This window comes from Pichia membranifaciens (assembly GCF_001661235.1).
Source record: "Pichia membranifaciens NRRL Y-2026 unplaced genomic scaffold PICMEscaffold_1, whole genome shotgun sequence".
Classification (NCBI taxonomy): Eukaryota; Fungi; Ascomycota; class Pichiomycetes; order Pichiales; family Pichiaceae; genus Pichia; species Pichia membranifaciens.
This window is the reverse complement of record NW_017566982.1, coordinates 1,928,182-1,948,217: the sequence shown is the minus strand read 5'-3', so window position 1 is coordinate 1,948,217 and position 20,036 is coordinate 1,928,182. Positions and strand designations below refer to the sequence as shown.

Genomic DNA, 20,036 nt, shown 5'->3' with positions numbered 1-20,036 from the left:
TGGCACGAGGCAGGGCTACGGCGGAAGGAGGCAACATGGCTGGCTCTCCGGAGCTGCTACGTCACCCAAGGTCCCCGCCTCGGAGATACCCCCGACAAGGAGTGTACACGTGCACTACGGGAATTGTGCAGTCCTGCATCACGGCCTAGGCAGCCTATACGGGGGCTTCGGGATCGTGTTGGTTCTGCAGGGGACGTTTTGTCTGGACAGGGCAACCAGCTCTCCTGTCTTCTTCAGAGCCGGCTGTTCTGCTTCGTGGGATTCGGACAACGCCTGTCGGGAGCCTGCGCCGGGCACGCTTTGTGTCCGTGGGCCCTGCGTCCCAGCTTCCCCCTCGTCTAGCCCGGCCCGCGCGCCCCCCGCAACGCTGCCCCGCCTGCCGCCTGCCGCCTGCGCCCGGGGCGTCTGGGACGATCGGTCCCGCGGCCGTCCGGCGGATGTGGAAGAAAATCCACGGTCATGATTGAGCCGAAGGCCTGTCCGGCCAATGCAGCGATAGTGGGACGGTGCTGGGGGGGCCGCAGACGGTCCATGGAGATGGGTGGAACATATCGGAGATTTGGGGTGTGGTTGTTTGAAGTTCGGGGGAGCCAGTCTCTTGTGGTGGTAGGTGTGTGGAGAACAGCAGCTGCATCAACACAAGAGTAACAAGCAGAGTAGGAAGAACAACATGTCAGAACAAAAGTAAGTGGCAACAGGAAGAAGGTGGCTAGGGGATGTGTCATCGGTGTCGTGGCCCGTGGAGGGACGAGGAGGCGGCGACAGCCGACTACCGTGTAACGAGGATACTAACCTTCTCTTGACTCTCGGGAGTCTGTATGACGTACTGCAGAGGTGACTTTGGATTAATTGGATTGGCCGTTATGGGCCAGAACTTGATTCTTAATGCGGCAGATCACGGTTTCACTGTGGTTGCATTCAACAGAACGGTCTCGAAGGTGGACCACTTTCTGGCCAACGAGGCCAAGGGCAAGTCGATCATCGGGGCGCACTCGATTGAGGACTTGTGCGCCAAGTTGAAAAAGCCTAGAAGAATCATGCTTCTTGTGAAGGCCGGCAACCCTGTCGACCAGTTCATCGACAAGTTGGTGCCACACTTGGACGAGGGCGACATCATCATCGACGGTGGTAACTCGCACTTCCCAGACACCAACAGAAGATGCGAGGAGTTGAAGAAGAAGGGCATTCTCTTTGTCGGATCCGGTGTCTCCGGTGGTGAGGAAGGTGCCAGATACGGCCCTTCCTTGATGCCAGGAGGTGCCAAGGAGGCATGGCCACACATCAAGGACATCTTCCAGTCGATTGCCGCCAAGGCCGACGGGGAGCCTTGTTGCGACTGGGTTGGTGACGGTGGTGCAGGCCATTACGTGAAGATGGTCCACAACGGTATCGAGTACGGAGACATGCAATTAATCTGCGAAGCCTACGACCTCATGAAGAGAGTCGGCGGCATGAACGACAAGGAGATCTCCGACGTGTTTGCCAAATGGAACACGGGCGTCTTGGACTCCTTCTTGGTGGAGATCACCAGAGACATCTTGGCCTACAACGACACCGACGGCACCCCTCTGGTCGAGAAGATCCTGGACACCGCCGGCCAAAAGGGTACTGGTAAGTGGACTGCCATCAACGCCTTGGACTTGGGCATGCCTGTGACCTTGATTGGTGAGGCCGTCTTTGCCAGATGTTTGTCGGCATTAAAGTCGGAAAGAGAAAGAGCCTCTGCCATTCTCAACGGCCCACAAGTCGAAACCATCTCCAAGGAGGACAGACCAGCCTTCATCGAAAACTTGATGCAAGCCTTGTACGCCTCCAAGATTATTTCTTACGCCCAGGGTTTCATGTTGATCAGAGAAGCAGCTAAGGAATACAAGTGGGAATTGAACTTCCCATCCATCGCCTTGATGTGGAGAGGAGGATGTATCATCAGATCCGTTTTCTTGGGTGAAATCACCTCTGCCTACAGAGAGAATCCAGCCCTTGAGAACTTGCTCTTCCACTCCTTCTTCCAAAGCGCAATTGACAAGGCACAATCCGGCTGGAGAAAGACCATTGCCGCCGCCGTCACCGCCGGTATCCCAACCCCAGCTTTCTCAACCGCTTTGTCCTTCTACGATGGTTACAGATCCAAGAAGTTGCCAGCTAACTTGTTGCAAGCCCAAAGGGATTATTTTGGTGCCCACACCTTCCAAATCTTGCCTGAGTACGCAGATGAAACCAGAAAAGTGGGTGCTGCAATTCACGTTAATTGGACTGGTAAGGGCGGTGACGTCTCTGCTTCCACATACCAAGCTTAATGACTTTACGGTAATCTCTTTATAGTTTAAGTGTAGTCGTTTAATCATGCAATCTACTATTAAACTCTCTTCCATCTCTTGACTATTCTCCATTTGAAAGTGACACCACAGAAAGCACCACCATTATTACGTCACCTTATTGGTGCACGGAAGTATTTCTGCTTTTTCCGATTTTTTTTTCTTTCATGACGGGAAGGAAATCAAATTTGGAAATGTTCACCTGTTTTTGTGACTGTCTTTTTTTGTTTTTCTTAACCCTAGAAAGAGAGGAAAGCCTTACACATACCCCCCTACTCCGAACTTCCGATAAGATAAGACGGCTGGTGACCCATCGTGTTTGAAATCTTCTGAAATGTTCGACAAGCTCGATGCGGAGCACTCGCAAAACAACAATGATACCACTGTTGATAACGGCCGACATAAAAGTGGCGAGTTAGACGAAGATGCTGTCCTCTCTTTAACAAACAGTATAGTTCAATCTCTCTACCCGGAGGAAGAAGGCTCGGAGCATAATCAAAATAACATCATCGATCACAATCAACAGAGAGAAGTTGAAGGAAATAGCGCTTCTAATACCGTCGACAAAAGTGATCACAATACCAATGACGAAGATATAGACTACCAATTCGACCAAGAGGCCCTTATCAGCAATTTGGCTGGCAGCGTTGTGGAGTCTTTAGAGCACCAAATGCACGATCACTATCAAGACAACTCAGAGCACCGTGACGAAGAGAAAACAACTGACTCCCAGGAAAATGAAGACGATGGTCAACCAATGGAGAGGGAGCACATCGAACACAATCATCAGCTAGCATTTATCAATAAACCGGCTATTCCCAGTGACCATCACGTAACACACGAAGAGACCGAAAAAGATGCCAACCTAGAAAAGATTATTGCTGATACATTCCGAGATCAGTTTCAAGTCGATGAAAGCCACCAGCTGGAAACTGAAGAAAATGAGATTCAGCCAGAGAAGGATATGATGAGCCTCGATCTAGTAAATGCAATCAATGAAGCATTCCAAGGTAACGTGTTGGATGAAAAAGTTGAAAATGCAGATAAAAACACAAATGTGAGTCGACCTGAAGATAAGCATGATAATGGTTTAACTGAGAAAGTAACACACGAGCAAATGCAACCAGTGGATGATACAAAAGATGTTGAATTAGGTTTAGATGATGCCATCAATTACGCTCTCAATGATGCCAGCAAGACAGCTGGTGGCATGCATCAAAAGAAGGATTCTGATGAGCAGGGTAAACTCGAACACGATGAAGCAGAAATAGATTTGAACGCAGCAATTGAAGATGCTTTGAAAAGCACTCAGTCCGTTTTAGAAAGTAGAGACGACCGTCAAGTGGCAACCACTGAAGACGCTAACCATTCATTTGACAACATCTATCAGGATATGCAAAATTTAGTTGAAAGCACAGTTTCAGAAGTTGAGAAGGATGAATCTGAGCCTCTAGCAGCTAACGCAAGTGAAGCAAAAGCTGAAGGAATGGTTAATACAGATATTGAGAGAGTGATTCACGGCATAGATTTGAATGACGTGATAGCCACTGCTATGAAAGATACCCAGGCTAAAGCTCCAGAATATGATGTGAACGTAGAATTGAATAATGCTATTGAAGAAGCACTCTTGTCAGTTCCGGGAACCAAAGCCAAAAAGAAACCAGCAAAGAAGGCACAATCAAAGAATAAAGCGACGAATGGCTCAAGCCTTGAAAAGAAAAGGAACTCAGACACTAATAATGAAATCAAAGAACTAAATGAAGATTTAGCGGCAGAACTAACAAGTGCTATTACAGATGCCCTGAAAGATACCCAACTCACTGATCAAAATAAGCCGGTTCAAGCTCAACAATTCAACACTACTGAATCTGAATTCGAAAAAGCACTAAAAAGTGTGGTCAACGACGTTGTGGAGCATAATTTAGTTGGGAAAAAGATTGAAGATGCAACGACTGACGATCATTCTAAAGATGATGAGGATGATGAACAAAAAGACGATGAGTTTAATGAAGAGAAGGATGGAGATTACAATTGGGATGATATTATGGACAAAGCTTTTGAAATGGCGATGGACTACCCCTCTGATTTGAATCTCCAGGTCGATGAAGCGGATCTTCAACGTGATCATTTGGTTAACAAAACAAATGTACCCTTCACTCATTCCACTTCCCAAACAGCTTTGCGCAAGCCAGTAAGTCAAAGCCAACCAATCACTTTCATTCAAACGGCCAATATTGAAAAGCTTCGTAGTGAGTTTGATAAGACCAACAATATCAAAAGGCAAAAGGTTAAAGTTGTCACTCCATCTATACCTCCCAAATCTTCTGTTGCTGCTGTTGTTGGAGATTTATTAAGCTCGATGAATTTATCATCTATTCAGAAAGCAGATATTTTGAAGCTTAAACTTTCAGAATTGGATGCGATCAAGAAGAATGTTTCTTCGACTATAGCGACATTGATGAACTCAAATCATCAGACTATCAAAGAGGTCAAGTCCATGGAGAAGATGGACGAAAAAGAGAAAATCAGATACGAAAACAGGGAGCGAAAGAAGAGATGGAGAGAGTTCAACATCGAAAGAAATAGGGATATCGATTTAAGGACCAGAGTCATAAAAAGAGCTAATCACTTATATCCATTACCGGAACATGAAGATCTGAGGAAACAATGGGTTTCTTCTGAATTCTATAAGAGAAAACAGAAGAGGATAGAAAGACAGCAGAAACAACGTACGAATTTCATCGATATGAAAAATTTTGATTCCAAAGATGCTTTACCGTTTGACCTGTTTTTCAAGGATAAGGAAAATCTTCAAAAGATTGCCGAGATATATAATGAGATTGGTGGTGATGTCTCAGGGGAGAAATTGTTACTACCATCTTCGGATAAAATTGTGAGTATTTCATCGATAGTGTCTGCTCTAGTAGCGGCGTATTTGCTGAAAAATGGTGGTGGAAAGGAGGAAAAAATTGTTCAATCGATCACTCAATCTCTTGTTGTTTCGCTTGATCGCTATTTGACTAAAATATCAAAGGATGGGAATGGCATACACGAGGCTAAAGATGCTCTAGATTCACCGACACCTTTGGAGTGGGATAATACTACTGATTCTTATGACATTCCCTTTGATACTGGTTCAGCTCATGGAGCCTCGAATGCGCAAACTACTGGCAAAATCTCTTTAGGCCTCACTGATAATACCCCAAGGATAGCACCTGCTAGTGGGGGGATCACATTTAAGGTCCAGTCACAGAACATTGAGAACCTGCAAGTTGAACGTCCGACGTATACTGCTGATGCAGACCTGACAAGGCTTGTGAAGGAGAAAAATATAGCTCTCAAATCAACGAAGCTAAGCGAAAGCAAAGCAGCAGCCGGAGTTGCTGCGGAGAAGGTATCAAATGTTCTGAAAAAGATAGGCGAATCCAAACCTAAGAGAAAAGCTGCAGCTCCTGTCGCAATCAATATAGAGAAGTTCTTGTCTCCTCAGCCACCGGATGCATCATTCATGCAAAAGATAAAAGGTGATGATAAGAAAAGAAAGCATGAGGAAATAGCGGGTAAGGTGACCGAAGAACTGATTGTCAAGAGACGTGTTGATGATGACAAAAGCGCAGAAGGGAGAAAGCTGGATGAAAATGTCAGGTCTGACCAAAACATTGCGAATGGCCAACTAAATCTAGGAAGCAACAAAATTGACACCGTGGAAGCAACCACATTCAAGGAAAGAATAGAGGACGTTGGTAATCCTGACGCTACCTTGGTAGAGGAGGTTACTCCAAGGGTTGCCCCTAAACAACTCGTTAAGCCGACAAGTGCAACATCAAAGACTAGTAGCAAAATTCCAACTATTCCGCTTCCTCAGTACGGGACGCCGAGCACCTCCAAAGCGGGCATGGGAAGTATACGCAAGGTTCCTGTCTCGCTCAAGAAGGCTGGGTCTAGCTCTCATATATGGGAGGAGAAGCTGGCGAACACAAAGAAGCCGACAAGCATTATTGGGGGCATTGCTGGTCTGAAGCGGCCGGGTGCATTCCGAAAGCCGGGGGCTTTTCGTAAGCCTTCCGATGTCGGCAGCAGCTACGGAATCCTGAAACCATTTGGAGGAATTACTCCGATCAAAAAAGTATAAAATAGAACTTTGTATATTAGTGAACTACTTATTTAATAGATGAATATGGCGACGACGCAATTATCCGAAAACAGGCATAAAACCTTTCTGCGACAAACATTTTGTTGTGCGTCGGATATGCAGATTGTACACTAAAGAGCTTGTAGAATAGACTTCTTGTTCAGTGTCAGTACTGTCCCCAATGCTGACCACTATCATACGTGTCAGGGTGTTTCAATGCTAGTTTATGGCTGATTTGTACATTTCATCATCTCGACGTTTTTTACAGATTCAGAACGGCTTCCCTGCATCTGAATGAATTCAAAAAATTCCAAAACATTGCATAAATTTAGATACTTCACTACACGCCACGCATTCTACACTACTATAAAGCTACAACTACATCTACTTCTACAATTAAACATTTGTGTTCTTAATCTGTTATCTAGTTATAGCCCCAGTTTTCTCCTTCATTCCTACTTCCTTCCTCCACCCAGCACCCTCACCCAGACGTATCACCGAAAATATAAAACGGCTCTTTTTTTCGAAACACTCGTCTGGGCTAAATATAAGTAAACAGAGTTCTTACGATACGCCATCCGTCTTTGACACGACCTCCCGTAATTCGGGGCAGCATGGGCGGTCACCAGCCCTGTTTATCTTGTCTTTTTGTAGACAGCCTGTACTTTGTAGAACCCCCTTGCCTGGGAAAAGTCATCAACAACCCACTCAACCTCGTTACAATCCCACTCTCACGCCTTCTTTAAAAACGGTCGGAGTTTCCGCTTTGTTCTGACTTTTTCTTCTATTGTTGTTGGACCTCTCCTCAACTGTCTAACTATTTTGCGACCGTCGTTTCGGAGATTTGAAGACTGTTCATACACGTCAGCCAGCCACCACACAACTGCTACTGTTCCACACATATCTCAGCTTGAAAACACGACCCAGTGCCTTATATTCCCCGTGTATAGCAAGTCCCCCCATTGAGCGTTTTGGCGGTACACTCGTTCATCATGAGCACGAATAGCAAGGCCCAACAGCAACAGACAGGGTCCAACGCGGTCTCCGGTAATCAGCATGCTCTCCCTCCTTCGACGATGGTGGGCGTTGTGGAAGAGCAGAAGAACGACTTGAACATGGTACATATTCTCCCCTTGGGACCGACCACGAGCCGAGATGCAACAACGGCAAACGTGACTTCCGCCTCTAACACAGATTTCAACTTGGATGCAAGACAGAAGGAGGATGACCAGACAGCCACTGAAACAAGCACCCTTCTGTCGAAGAATCTACCCACGTTATCAGAAGAACCGTCAACAAGTTCGCTCAAAGCAGACCTGCTGCAAAAGAAGCCGTCTACAGAACCCATCAACCCAAACTTAATTGGGTCCAACACGCTCTCGAGCATAAATGACATGAAATTGAAGAAGACCACAAATCCCAGCATGTCCAGCTTGAGGGCAATGTCACTACAAGGGAACTACCCCACGGTTTCATCTGCCAGCACGACGCTCACAAAAGGTTCGACGAGAGCAGAGTACTTTGCTGCCAAGTTGCATGACGCCATCAAAAGCGACCGCAAGATCCAAAACGAAGCCGTCGAAACATTTGTTTATGATACAACAACAAAGACTCCACCGGTCGACCAGACCATCGATAACATCGATACAGTTATCAAAACATCGACCAAAGAAGAGAAGTACAAAACGGCAAGCTCTGTCCTCCCTGAAACAGTAGCTCAAAACTTGCAAGACCAAAACCGCTATAAGGAAAAACTTCAGAATGTTTTTAACCCTGATGATTCTCCTGTTTCCTACAAAACTCTGGATGACAATTTTGACTCCAAATCTCGTTCTTCGGGAGATTCGAGGAAAAATTCTAGAAAAAGATCTTTTAAAAGTTTAATGACACAAGTAGACCCAGCTAATTTGCAACCACTGTCCAAGGTAGATAATACCGACAATAAATCAGTTAACCAGTTGAGACAGATAACTTCTCGTCTTTTCGATTCCAAAGCAGTTCAGCCTCGCCGATACTCAGGCATCGACTCTGAATATAATAACGATGACTCATATGATGGGGACATAGATTACTACGAACCGAGCATATCAAACCCTACTTTGAACCAAGGAAATACCAACAGCATCACCTATAGTTATAATAACAAAAATAATAGCCATCGCAACAGTAATGGGAATAATCCATTCGATTATATAATAAACGAATCTGATTATGAAGATGAGCTATCTAGCTATTTTTCTCCAAACTATAACCCATCATCACAAAAAGGTAAAGCCAGCAATTCAAATTACCTCAACAAGCAACAAATTCATGGAAATTTGCTAACAGTACCCGACTATGGGAGTATGCATGGGGATAACAAGAGACTCTTGAGGAAAAGGAACGACATCTACAATTCTCCGCATGACTTTACATCTGTCCGTGCCCAAAGATTAAAGCAAATAAGAAGTTTTTGCTACACAGTGTCTGCTATATTCATGTTGTTATTTTTAGGTTTTATTAGTGGATTTGTTCTAGCAACCAACAAGGAACTTCAAAACCTGAAGGTAACAGAGATACGAAATACTATAATAAGCCAAGAAGAACTAGTGTTTGACATGGTTTTTTCTGCCTTCAATCCAGGCTTGATGCCTATATCAATTGATACAGTCCAACTCGATATTTTTGCCAAGACAAACTATCTCTCCACTGAATCTGTTAGTAAATCTTATGAAACTGTGTTGTTAGGTGCAGTTGAAGCGCTAGACGTTCCTCTCTATTTCCAAGGTGGATTCCTAAATAGACAGAAAGATGTAAGTAAGACAGAAATCAAGTTGATCAACCCTTGTTCTTATGATAAAGGAAATGGTGATGACGATCACCACAATGATGGTGAGGATAATGACGATGATAGTGATGACGCTATTAACGAAAAGAACCGAGCTTTAGAACTAGAGAACTATGAAAGCTATGAAAGCTATGCAGGTATTGCAATCTCTGAAAGTTCCTTGAGGCCAATCTCTCATATTCCAGACCCAAGGTGGGTGAATATATCACGCAATCCTTTCGATTTGATAGTACGGGGTGCTATGATGTACAAACTCCCATTTTCATCCCAAAATCACACCGTTTCAATCAGTTATACCACCTACATAGATCCAGGGTATGATTACTATTCTCTTGAGCTAAACTAATGATAAGTAATGAATCCGCTTATAAACAATGTATAATATTAACCGCCAAATAAATGTGAACTAAATCCTAGAAATTCAGGAACTTGCCATTTTAGTGAAGTCCTCTGAACAGTATCAGTCACAAGAAGGAGTGTCTGTAATTTTTTTAAAAAAGTCAATAAGATAAAATGGTTATAAAAACACAGGATAAATATGAAACAAAATTTGACACAGAATAAACGTTAACGGCATGAAACTTATCTTTCTTCCTCTACAGAGGGGAAAAAAAAGAAAGGACAGTTTAAAAATAAATTCATGAATGGCCGGAATAACTACCAGCCACTAAACTTTTCAATGTTGGGACTTCAGACCAATCATCTATTTGCTTACTGATCCCATCCCCAAATGGATCCTCAACCATACTAACACCACTGGCTTTGATTTCCATATCAGTGTTCAAGAAATCAATTCGTCCTGCACCATCTTCGTTGGAGATGTTAAATCTCATTTGAACACCAGTATCACTCTCAGAAGCCCTTGAATTGGTTATAAATCTGGCAACTAAACGTTCTTCCTTTTTGGAAAAGTTGAAAACAATTGGGTGAGGTAAGATCCAAGTAACACGTCCCTTTTCTTTGTTTAAGGAACCAGGTGGTTTAGTTGCAGCTGATAGTACCACGGCATTCTGGATAGAAACAGAAACCATTATATTTGATAAAGATAAAGATTCATGCGCCAAGTAAGATTCGAGTTCACTTGTTGGCTTGATTGAAATAATAACGGTTGACTGTTTATCTTCATGCTTCCAAATTGGGGTGATAACAATTGGAGGTGTTGGGTTATTCAACATATACTTCAGTCCCCCGACAGTTCTCATCGATATTTGAGTAGGGTCTGAAATACTGAAAGATCCAGGTGATGTTGCAGACTGTTGTAAGAACATCGGATTCACCATAAAGTTTGGAAGGAGTCCATTTGACTTAGATGAGATTTGTAGGCCTATTTCGTTCGGAAGTTTCTTATTTGTTTCATCTACGATGAAGGAAAATGCCACTTCACCAATGGCATTTGAGCGGGCCAGTTTCCCATCTTTGAAAGTTGCGTTGAACAATTCAACAATGGAAGAGTTGAGACCTGGAGTGGTTAATGAGGGGTGCATAATTTGTCCGCCCATCAAGCTACCTCCACCAGTGGTGTTCTTGGCGAGAAGGTTGGAAGTATTATCCGGTTGGTGAGTACCTGTGGCAGCTGGTTGCAATATTTGATCATTTGAGACACTTCTACGTTGACTTGGTGGAACAGGAACAGAACCGTGAGGTTGTCTTGCAGCAGGAGGTGCGTTAAGCATAGACATGTCGGTGCTCAAATGCTTTCTAGACGAAGGAGGTGGTGGTGGAGGAGGGGACGCGACGAGAGGAGAACTTTCTGGGATGTTTTCCATTTCACGAGAGACAGGTGGAATTGAGGTCATTGCACTTGTGCTTGTTATTGGTGGAGTTGCTACAGACTCACTTGTACCGGTTGAGGCGCTGGCCAGGCCTCCTACTTGTGGGACATTAGAGCTTGACAAAGAATCGGATCTCTTTGTAGGACGCATTGGCTCGAATAGAGAAGCCTCAGTGGGTCTTTCTTGAACGACTGGACGTTGTTGTTGTTGTTGCTGCTGTGGAGGTGGAGGTGGTGGCTGGAAAGATTGACGTGACTTTTGAGCAAGTGGATATTGAGGTAATGGCTTGGTCTCTGCACTACTGTTGATGTTGGTGTTGCTGAGATTGTTGTTGGAGTAATTTGTGGATTGTCTGTACGGGTGTTGAGATTGTTTCACAGGTGTAGCTTCACGACTAGGGGTTTCTTCACTCTTGTAAGCCTGGTCTTCTTGTTGACGGTATTGTCTGACGGATGCTTGGGACGGAGTAGCGTTGGAAGCCACTGACTGGTTTCTTTGACGTTGTGTCCGGGCACGCGTGCTTCCCGTTGTAGTTTCGGTGTTGATGGAAGCATTGTCAGGTTCGTGGATTGCTGAAGGTGGGACATACATTGAGTCTCTGCCTCCTTTTTTGTGACTCTTAAAAATTGAGCCGAATTTAGAACGCATAGAATTTTTCTCTTTCTTGTTGTTAGCGGCTGCTGCGGTGTTAGACGATAACATGGAGGTGTTTGAAGTGTGGCGTTTGCTTATGTTGGACGATGATGCCTGGTCGGAATCTGGATTCAAATTGCTGGAAGGAGCGGAGCTCTCGCTTTCGTGTTCACCACCGTTCTTTTTGATGTGGAAACGACGTGGGGACAATAAACCAGAGTGGCGCTTGCTGCTGAAGGTGGAAGAAGGCTCGGTGGCGGCTGCTGGAGATGTGGTGAAGCCATCTGTGCTGGTTCTTGACTTATCGGCTTTTGCGACTTTGATGTTCTCGATCGGTAACTTTGTGGCAATGACATCTTGAGAGAACCTCTTGATCTCATCATCTACACTGAAGTTCAAAGCATGCTCCAGTCCATTCTCATTATCTTTCTTGAATTTTCCAACGACATCGCCGACGTCTGTCTGGTACTTAAGGAAGATGTCCTTCAACAAGAGCAGTCTCTGGTAATCGTAGTTTTCAAAAATCTCAAAAAAATAAGGTGCTCTTCTGGCCCATTCGTCCTCGTAGATCTCGGGACTGGTGCCCTCGGGGTTCTGTAAGTTGCTTGCGAGCTTGCTCAACTCGTCCATTTCTGCCAAGTTCGAGTCGTTGTTTCTCGTGAAGAGCCTCAAGGGCGCAATCATGTCTCTGCCCATCTTGCGGGTGCTCTGGTCAAACAGGTTAATCTCGTCGTCCAAGATATTGAGCACGTCCGACCACAATGGGTTACAGAGCCCCAATGCGTCCAACTTGCTGTTTTGTAAAGCTGGCGACGAGTCCGTGAACAGCGTCTGGCCCCGCTTGTGAATCTTCTTCAACTCCTCCACGTAGTGCAAGCGCAAGCGCCCGTACGCGGTGAACCACTCCGCCAATTCCTTATTGATCAATTTGGCCTGCTGGCGCCGAATCATCAAGGCCTCCATGGCCTCTAGCGGTTGCTTTTCAAACAATATCGAGGACGAATAGACCACACGCTGTTCGTCCGCGGTTCCGTTCACGCCATAGGCTGGCTCTGACGACGACATCTCTTATGATAGTACTTGCTGTTCCGTACTGCTATGGTTGCTGTCCCTACTCTGCTTGTTCTTAAACCAGCCAGCAACAGCAACAGCAACAGCACAGCAGACACAGCACCTTCAAGTCCTTCCACTAGCATGCGAGCCTCGTAATCTCCCGCAGCCGGGAACACAACGGCGCACCACATTTCTCCTGCAATTTCCTGTTACGTAAGCAAAGAAACCGGGAGTTACCCAATTGGGTAATCCAAAGATGCCCAAACGGCCGGGTTAATGGTGGTGGGCTTTAACTTGATACACAGTTATAATTACACGTGGGGTCGAGTGGAGGCTGGGGCAAACCAAATTGGTCAGCTAAAGAGCTCCTGGCTGAGAAATGGGAGAAGTACAAAGCAGGCGGTGACGAGGGCGGCGGTATTCTGCCAGAGGGCGACGGGGAAGCCGAGGAGGCCCTTGGCTCGGATGTTGATCCAACAGGAGTAGAAGGCGACAGCAAAGAAGTGGTAAAACAACACGGAAGCCCTTGGTATGACACCGCTGAGCAAGCCGATGGGCCCACTGATGCACTCGCCGCCGCGGAGGAAGTAGTGGAAGCAGCCTTGCTGGAGAAGGGTGAGCGCCGGGCTGTCTGCGGCAAAGAGGGTGTAGAGGGCGATGGAGAGGGTGTTGATGACGGCGTCAAGGCCCTTTCTGGCCTTGTGGAAACGGACCATGCGCTGGAGGACGGCCTCGTGGTCCTTGAGCTGTTCGTTGGAGAGCTCCGAGAGGAGCTCGCAGAGGAGGGCACAGTCGTTCAAGCCGACGGTCATGCCCCCGCCGGTCAACGGGTGGCGCATGTTCAAGGAGTCGCCGAGACAGACAAAGCCGGGCACATCGTTGAGACGGGCGGTGAGGTACTGGTTTGGCATGGCCTTGTAGATGCTGGTGCCGTCGACGGAGCTCTCGTAGGCGTGCTGGAAGCTCGGTTTGACGGACTCGGGCAAATGTGGGAGCACACTGGCTGCAAGGTACTCGAGCACGTCGGCCTTCTTTGGGAGCTTGGCCGAGCGGTACGCACAGAGGATTCTGCTGTGGTGGGGGCTGATCTGGTAGATGAGGACGGGGGCGTGCTGGCCCAGGATCACGTGGCCGTGGTTCTTCTTGGGCAAGTCTGCGTCGACGAGGTCCATGCCGACGAAGTACGACCCGACGGAGGGGACAAAGTCAGCTGCGAGCTCCTTGCGGAACTTCGAGTAGATCCCGTCGCAGCAGAACACCAGGGACGCCCGGAAGACACCCTTGTCTGCGACCTCGACGCCGACGACCCGCCCGTCTTCCTGCACCATTCCCGTCACGTTGCCGTCAAGCTTCGTGACGTTCTCCTCGGCAAGACACAGCTCCCGCAAGCGGGTCAAGAACTCACCGTGGTGGAGAGCCACCCCTCGCAGGTTCGGGCTCTCGTCCCACTGCCGCATGTCGAGCGTCGAGTCGGACTCCATCTTGTCCTCGTCGCCCTGCTCCACGGCGCCCGCCACGGGTGCCGTAGCCAGTGTCCGCAACACCGTCTTCTCCGGGTACGGGATCGTCACCCCGTTGCCGAAGTACGAGATGTAGTAGCCCTCCACGGGGATCGCCTCGATATTGTTCACGGCCTTTGCCATGCCTAGACGCTTCAACGCAAGCAACCCGGCAGGCTGCATCAACTCGCCAACAATCCGGTTCGGCTTCGTCCACTCCCGCTCGATGATGAGCACCTTACGGCCCTGGCCTGCCAGACACTTGGCTAGACAGGGGCCTACCACCCCTGCTCCGACCACAATCGCGTCGTAATGGACACTGCTCGACATTCTGTTTCTGTTTCTAGTGCTGTTCGTGCTACCAGCTATGCTATCACGGCTCTTTATCTCTCCGTCTCCGTCTACTGCCCAGGACCACGCCCAAACGGCCCCTGGTCCTCTTAAATGCAACCCTTCTCCTGCTAGTCTGGCGTTTCCATGCTTCGATCCATCGTATCGCTCGTTTAGGCGCTCGGGCCACTTTTTTTTCACCGCCGTTACTACATTGTGCAGACTCATATGGAGGTCTCTCTGGCACGTCCAGCTTGTCACACCGTCTGCGTGCCAATCCACGGGTCTGCTCCATCAGCCTGACAACAATGCTGTGCAACCACAAGACAAGCTTCGCTTGGTGGTCATGGTGGTGCTGCCTGGTCCTGCTGTGCGTGGCAGGACGGGCGCTCGCCAACACAGAGACGCTTGTGCTCGACCTGCGGACGGACCATCTGCCCGCTGACGCGGCATGGCACGCCGACGTCGACAGGGCCGTCCTCCGGACGGCCCTCACCCCGGCTATGGTCGCCGCCGGCACCAACACCTTCTTCGTTGACCTCTCCGCCGTCCCCTCCGGCGGCGAGACGCTGCTGCTCTTCGACGTGACCGGGCTCCCGAGAAAGAGCTTTCTGGTCCGGGCTTGCTGGTCCGCCATGCACCCCGTCTCCGTGCACGTCTCCGCCGCCTCGGCCGGCGACTCTGACCTGCTGGCCGTCGTGCTGGCGCCGGACTACTACTCCGCAGCCGTCGACGGCCCGGCGACGCACGGTCTGCTGCAGCGCTTCGCCCTCCAGCTCACGCTCTCGGAGAACAGCCTCCTCTTTGGCAGCGTCAGCCCCGACATGCTCCGCCTGGCCTCTTACGTTGCCACCGTTGCCTTCGGTGCCGTCCTCTTCTCCGCCATATTCGTCTAGTCTCTCTAGCCTACCTGTGTAGCACTGTCTATCTGTCAACCTGCTTGCGTAAGCAGCCCCGGCCGCGCACCCGCCCGAGAAGAGATCAACGGAAACGGAGAGGGCTGCGACGGCCAGCCTTGTTTTGCTCTGCTGAGGACAGCCTTGGTGAAGTCTGCGGGGTCGGGGGTCGGGGTTGGGGTGAAGCGGGTTGGCAAGAGAGCAGCAGAAGAACCCAGCGAGACACAGCAATGGACACGGAACGTCAGGAGGACGCACGGACCCATGCGGCAGCTGTCGGCGGAAGCAGCAGCAGCCACGGGCCGGACAACGGTGGTGGAAAAGAAAACATGGCTGTGGCAAGGCCCGATAACGGCAGCAATCACGGAGATGGTCTGGAGCAGGAGATCGAGGACGACTACAAGGATAGCAGCAGCCGAGGCAGCAGCAGCAGCGGCACGTCGGTGTCGTCCGCGGTGATCGATCCGGAGGTGCTGACACAGGCGGACGGGCTGGAGAACGGACAGGAGCTGGTGGCCGGTCGGAAGGAGGAGGACAAGGAGGGGGGGTCCGAAGAAGACACGGCGTCCGGAGACGGAGACGGAGACGGCAGCGGCGGCAGCGGCGGCAGCAGCAGCAGCAACAAAGACACAGACACCCCGACACACATCGACCTTGGCGTTGGGAACGGCAATGGCGAGGCCGCCGAAGCGGCCGTGAAGCTGGCGGAGCACGGCGCCCACTCGGAGCTGCCCCAGCTACAGCAGATCCGGCAGATGCAGCAGATGCAGCAGATGCAGCAGCTCCAACAGCTGCAGCTGCAGCAGGCACAGGTACAGGTACAGGTACAGGCGCAGGCGCAGGCGCAGGCACAAGCACAAGCACAAGCACAAGCACAAGCACAGGCGCAAGCACAGGCGCAGGCACAAGTCCGTGCTCAGAACCAGACGCAGCAAAACATGCTTTTCTACACTCAGCTTTTTGCCCAGCAGAACTACCAAAACCAGGTTCAGCCACAAGGCGGAATCCAGGGCCAAATCCAGAACCCAAACCCAAATTCAAGTCCACACTCGAACCAGAATCTGAACCAAAACCTAAAGGAAAACCCTCTCTTTACCTTGGCAAACTCTGTTCCATACAGGCCTCTCAACGAGAACCCGGAGACATCAGAAAACCACGACAACAGCGAGAAGCACGCACAGGACCCGAAATTCGACTTCAACGACACAGGAGCAAACTACTTCTTCCAGAAGCAGCAGACAGAGGATCAGACCAAAGGGCCCCTGCAAGCGCCGCAGGAGACGCAGAAAACCCCGTCGGGTGAACACATGCCTCAAGACCCGGCCCAGAAACAAAATTCAGCACTCCCTCCTTCGACTGACTGGTTGGCCCCGATGGGTCTACCACTGAACATGGCCTCCAACATATCCGCAGCTATTGCTGGACAGCCTCAGCCATCGGCGGAACACCAACTAAATGACCAGCTGAGGGACCAGAACGGTATGAGTGTTCCAAACGCTGGCGGGATACCGCAGATGTTGCAGTACAACACAATCAACAACGCCTTCCAGCTTGGGCTCTTGAATGGTAGCGTCAACGCCAACGGCATGAACGGGTTTTTCCCGAGCAATATCGATATGAATGGCTCACACCAGGCGCAAGTCCCCGGCCAGCAGAGCGACATCATGCTGGACGGCTCGCACAATGGACTGATGCGCAGAAATACAACCTCCGACGGAATGGCAGCCCCGAAGGTCTTCATGTGCCACCATCCGGGCTGCAACAAAACTTTTTCGAGAAAGTTGAATTACGTCTCCCATTACCAGTCCAAGCACGAGCACAAAAAGCCGTTTGAATGTGAAACTTGCCACAAATCTTTTGCTAGACATAGTGACCGCCGCAGACACGAGAAGAGCCAGCACACTACAAAGAAGGGCTTTGTATGTGGAGGAGTCTTGGAAAACGGAGTCAAGTGGGGCTGCGGCAAACGTTTCAAACGGAAGGACGGCTTGACCGCCCACTGGAAGAGTTTGAAAGCAAAAAGAAAGTGTTTTGAAAATCTTAAGGAGGAAAGCGTTCGCCAGATGGAGAGGAGTCTTCTCGACTGATCAAAGTTTATTATAGTTCTACGTAGATAATTTTTCCATAATGATGTTACCAACTTATCTTAGTATCTGCTCAGCAAGAGAAGTCTCCCCCATACTGAGAGGTTCTTTTCCCGAAAGGTGCGTAATTTGGGTGCATGAAAAAAACCGTGTCTCTTCAGAATGAAACTGACGTGGCATAGATCTTGGCCAGAGTACCGGCCCTGGACTTCCATGGTCACATCGAGAGTTAACTTGCGCAGGTTGTTTGACTGCTCACTTATAAATCACTGGGATAGAGGTACATATAAGCGAAAAAGATGTTGCGTACCATAATACTCTGCTTGCTGAGCTGTACCGCGGTGCTAGGCTCCAAGTACCAGCCATACCCAATTTCTGATCTAGACCCAACAACATATAAGCCTTATACAAAGGGTCAATTGGTGCCTTTACAATGCATCCGTAGACAAATAGATAATGGCGAACATGTTTTCGATAGTGAGGGGAACATTGTTTTTGCTCCATTCATGAACTGTCTAGAGACGAACTCCCCATTGTCATTGAAATACATGGAGGACTCCAATGTGAAGTGTACAGTCAAGTTTGAAGACGAGATCTTCCACCTGTTTCAGCTATACTTACACAAAGACGCTCCTTTCACTTGCAGATACGAGTTGCGTCCTAATTCCGGGATCTATTTGCCAATTGATTTGAGTTTCAGAGGAAACGTCCTCGAATCACATTTTGATATCGACCCTAATCTCAATGTTGTTATGCTCTCCAACAATGAGAACGAAATTGTTGCAGGCAGTGCATTCTCCTCATCCACAAATACAACCAAGGTGATAATTGGTCAAAATGTCGAACTCAGCTTCAACATTAAATGGACCAACGCACATAAGGAGATAATAGGTGACGATAACGTCGGAGTTTACTGGATCGCATCTCGTAATCCTTGGCTCGTGTGGATCTATGCTGCTGCAGGTTGTTGCGTTGGTATCATCTTAACATTGGTGGTGTCCTACAAGAGGATTGGGAAGAAAGTTCAGCTCGAGTCATGGAGTAAGGTTGAATGATCAGTACGCGATCTCGATATATCTATAACTACTTAACAACTATCTAACTGTTACTAAACATATACTTACACTTCTCAAAGTTTCTTTGTTAGTAATTCCAACAACGATCTGATTTCACCCTTGGAGTGATACAAAAATCGTTCTTCGATGTACTTGATATAAGCTTCCTTGACTTTTTCCTTGCTTTCATTAGAAAGCTTAGATTTGGCCACCCATGCTTGATAGAATTTCACATTTTGCTGAAGGCCGCTGACGAATGCTTCGTCGTCCAAGGTAACATACCGTAGAGGTAATGTCAACTGTAAGACTAAACAGACCGGATCTTCAGGATACCTCTGGATCAAATCTTGGATGATGTAGTCACACATATGAGTTCGATCCAAAATATCGAATTTATCAACCAGGGAGAGTACTTTATAAGCAAGACCTTTTGTTCTTTCTCTTTTCTCAGGTTCGGCTAATCTCTTTGTCATTGTTTGAATGAATACATCATAGATGGCCATGATCAAGTCACCCCGAAGCACTGGGTTGTCCTCAACGCTTCCTAATGTTGATACGTTCATTTCTGGTAAATTGTTGAGGTCTGTATTGATTTCATCGTCATCAACATTTAAGGCAACTATGTTTTCATTTTCATTGGCTCCATTTTCTCCTCCTGATACTTCCTTCTGTGCTTCATTTCCCTGTAAGTCCTCCAACTGTGAACGCTCACTAACCAATTGTAACAACTTCCTTCTCGTCAATAACTTACTCAAATAATTCAACTCAAATTTGAGAAACTCCAACCACACTCTTTCTTCTTCTGTGTTAAACCTGAGACAACGCTTGAACAAAGCTCTAGCACCGTTGACGTTTTTATTGTACTCAAACTCCCATTTGGCTCCACTTAACCATACATCAACATTTCTTGGCTGTAATGATAGAAGTTTGGAGTAAACGTCGTACACAACCTTCACACTTTCTTGTTTTCTTGCATACTTCAAATAAGCTGCCCACAATTCCATACTGCTTGGGAACTTATTAGTACCACGCTGGAACACGAATAAGATCCTTTGAGGTATTGACCAGTTACTCACACTCGGAGCTCCATCTATGTGGTCCTTAATTCTTGCAAGACGCTTCGCTCTTAATCTGTCAACATTCTTTTCAAATTTGGCATATGCTAAGAAATCTGCAGGCTTAGACCCACGTCCTGCTATACGATGCTCAAAATCCGTTCTACGACGAACTATCATGTTGATTTCTTTCCTTTTGAAAAGACCCTTCTTCTCCAAGTCCTCAAGCTCAGGAATCGATTTTTCTAATGCGTATCTAGCTTTGTCAGACATTGTGTTGATCTAGCAATTGTTCTGATGTGGAGATTTAGTTGATGAATATTCAGAGGATGCTTAAAGTCAAGTTTGATAACAATTTCCAACTTCAAAATGTATGGTGCATGTG

The 20,036-nt window shown here is 47.8% G+C and overlaps 9 protein-coding genes across 9 annotated transcripts; 6 read left to right on the top strand and 3 right to left on the bottom strand.

Annotated features, from left to right (window-relative positions):
* Positions 1-818: 818 nt before the first annotated feature.
* Positions 819-2,297, top strand: PICMEDRAFT_70794 (hypothetical protein; the record flags this gene model as incomplete). Its single annotated transcript, XM_019163742.1, has 1 exon — positions 819-2,297. One exon carries the CDS (start codon positions 819-821, stop codon positions 2,295-2,297), a length of 1,479 nt encoding a protein of 492 aa, XP_019020350.1.
* Positions 2,298-2,592: 295 nt separating this feature from the next.
* On the top strand, positions 2,593-6,514 carry PICMEDRAFT_14702 (hypothetical protein). The gene has a single exon (XM_019160490.1). The coding sequence runs from the start codon at positions 2,650-2,652 to the stop codon at positions 6,445-6,447; it is 3,798 nt and encodes a 1,265-aa protein (XP_019020349.1). The 5' UTR covers positions 2,593-2,649; the 3' UTR covers positions 6,448-6,514.
* Positions 6,515-6,733: 219 nt separating this feature from the next.
* Positions 6,734-7,251, top strand: PICMEDRAFT_14700 (hypothetical protein; the record flags this gene model as incomplete). Its single annotated transcript, XM_019160489.1, has 1 exon — positions 6,734-7,251. A coding segment is annotated over exon 1 (257 nt), but the record flags the coding sequence as incomplete, so codon positions are not given.
* Positions 7,252-7,439: 188 nt separating this feature from the next.
* On the top strand, positions 7,440-9,620 carry PICMEDRAFT_9712 (hypothetical protein; the record flags this gene model as incomplete). Its single annotated transcript, XM_019165125.1, has 1 exon — positions 7,440-9,620. The coding sequence occupies one exon, from the start codon at positions 7,440-7,442 to the stop codon at positions 9,618-9,620; it is 2,181 nt and encodes a 726-aa protein (XP_019020347.1).
* Positions 9,621-9,912: 292 nt separating this feature from the next.
* Positions 9,913-12,744, bottom strand: PICMEDRAFT_57305 (hypothetical protein; the record flags this gene model as incomplete). The annotated part of the gene is made up of 1 exon (XM_019163229.1): positions 9,913-12,744. One exon carries the CDS (start codon positions 12,742-12,744, stop codon positions 9,913-9,915), a length of 2,832 nt encoding a protein of 943 aa, XP_019020346.1.
* A 341-nt stretch (positions 12,745-13,085) lies between these two features.
* On the bottom strand, positions 13,086-14,561 carry PICMEDRAFT_70790 (hypothetical protein; the record flags this gene model as incomplete). Its single annotated transcript, XM_019163741.1, has 1 exon — positions 13,086-14,561. One exon carries the CDS (start codon positions 14,559-14,561, stop codon positions 13,086-13,088), a length of 1,476 nt encoding a protein of 491 aa, XP_019020345.1.
* Positions 14,562-14,869: 308 nt separating this feature from the next.
* On the top strand, positions 14,870-17,544 carry PICMEDRAFT_9709 (hypothetical protein; the record flags this gene model as incomplete). The annotated part of the gene is made up of 2 exons (XM_019165124.1): positions 14,870-15,451; positions 15,514-17,544. 2 exons carry the CDS (start codon positions 14,870-14,872, stop codon positions 17,542-17,544), a joined length of 2,613 nt encoding a protein of 870 aa, XP_019020344.1.
* A 296-nt stretch (positions 17,545-17,840) lies between these two features.
* Positions 17,841-18,528, top strand: PICMEDRAFT_9708 (hypothetical protein; the record flags this gene model as incomplete). Its single annotated transcript, XM_019165123.1, has 2 exons — positions 17,841-18,482; positions 18,505-18,528. 2 exons carry the CDS (start codon positions 17,841-17,843, stop codon positions 18,526-18,528), a joined length of 666 nt encoding a protein of 221 aa, XP_019020343.1.
* Positions 18,529-18,670: 142 nt separating this feature from the next.
* Positions 18,671-19,924, bottom strand: PICMEDRAFT_70787 (hypothetical protein; the record flags this gene model as incomplete). The annotated part of the gene is made up of 1 exon (XM_019163740.1): positions 18,671-19,924. The coding sequence occupies one exon, from the start codon at positions 19,922-19,924 to the stop codon at positions 18,671-18,673; it is 1,254 nt and encodes a 417-aa protein (XP_019020342.1).
* Positions 19,925-20,036: the final 112 nt, after the last annotated feature.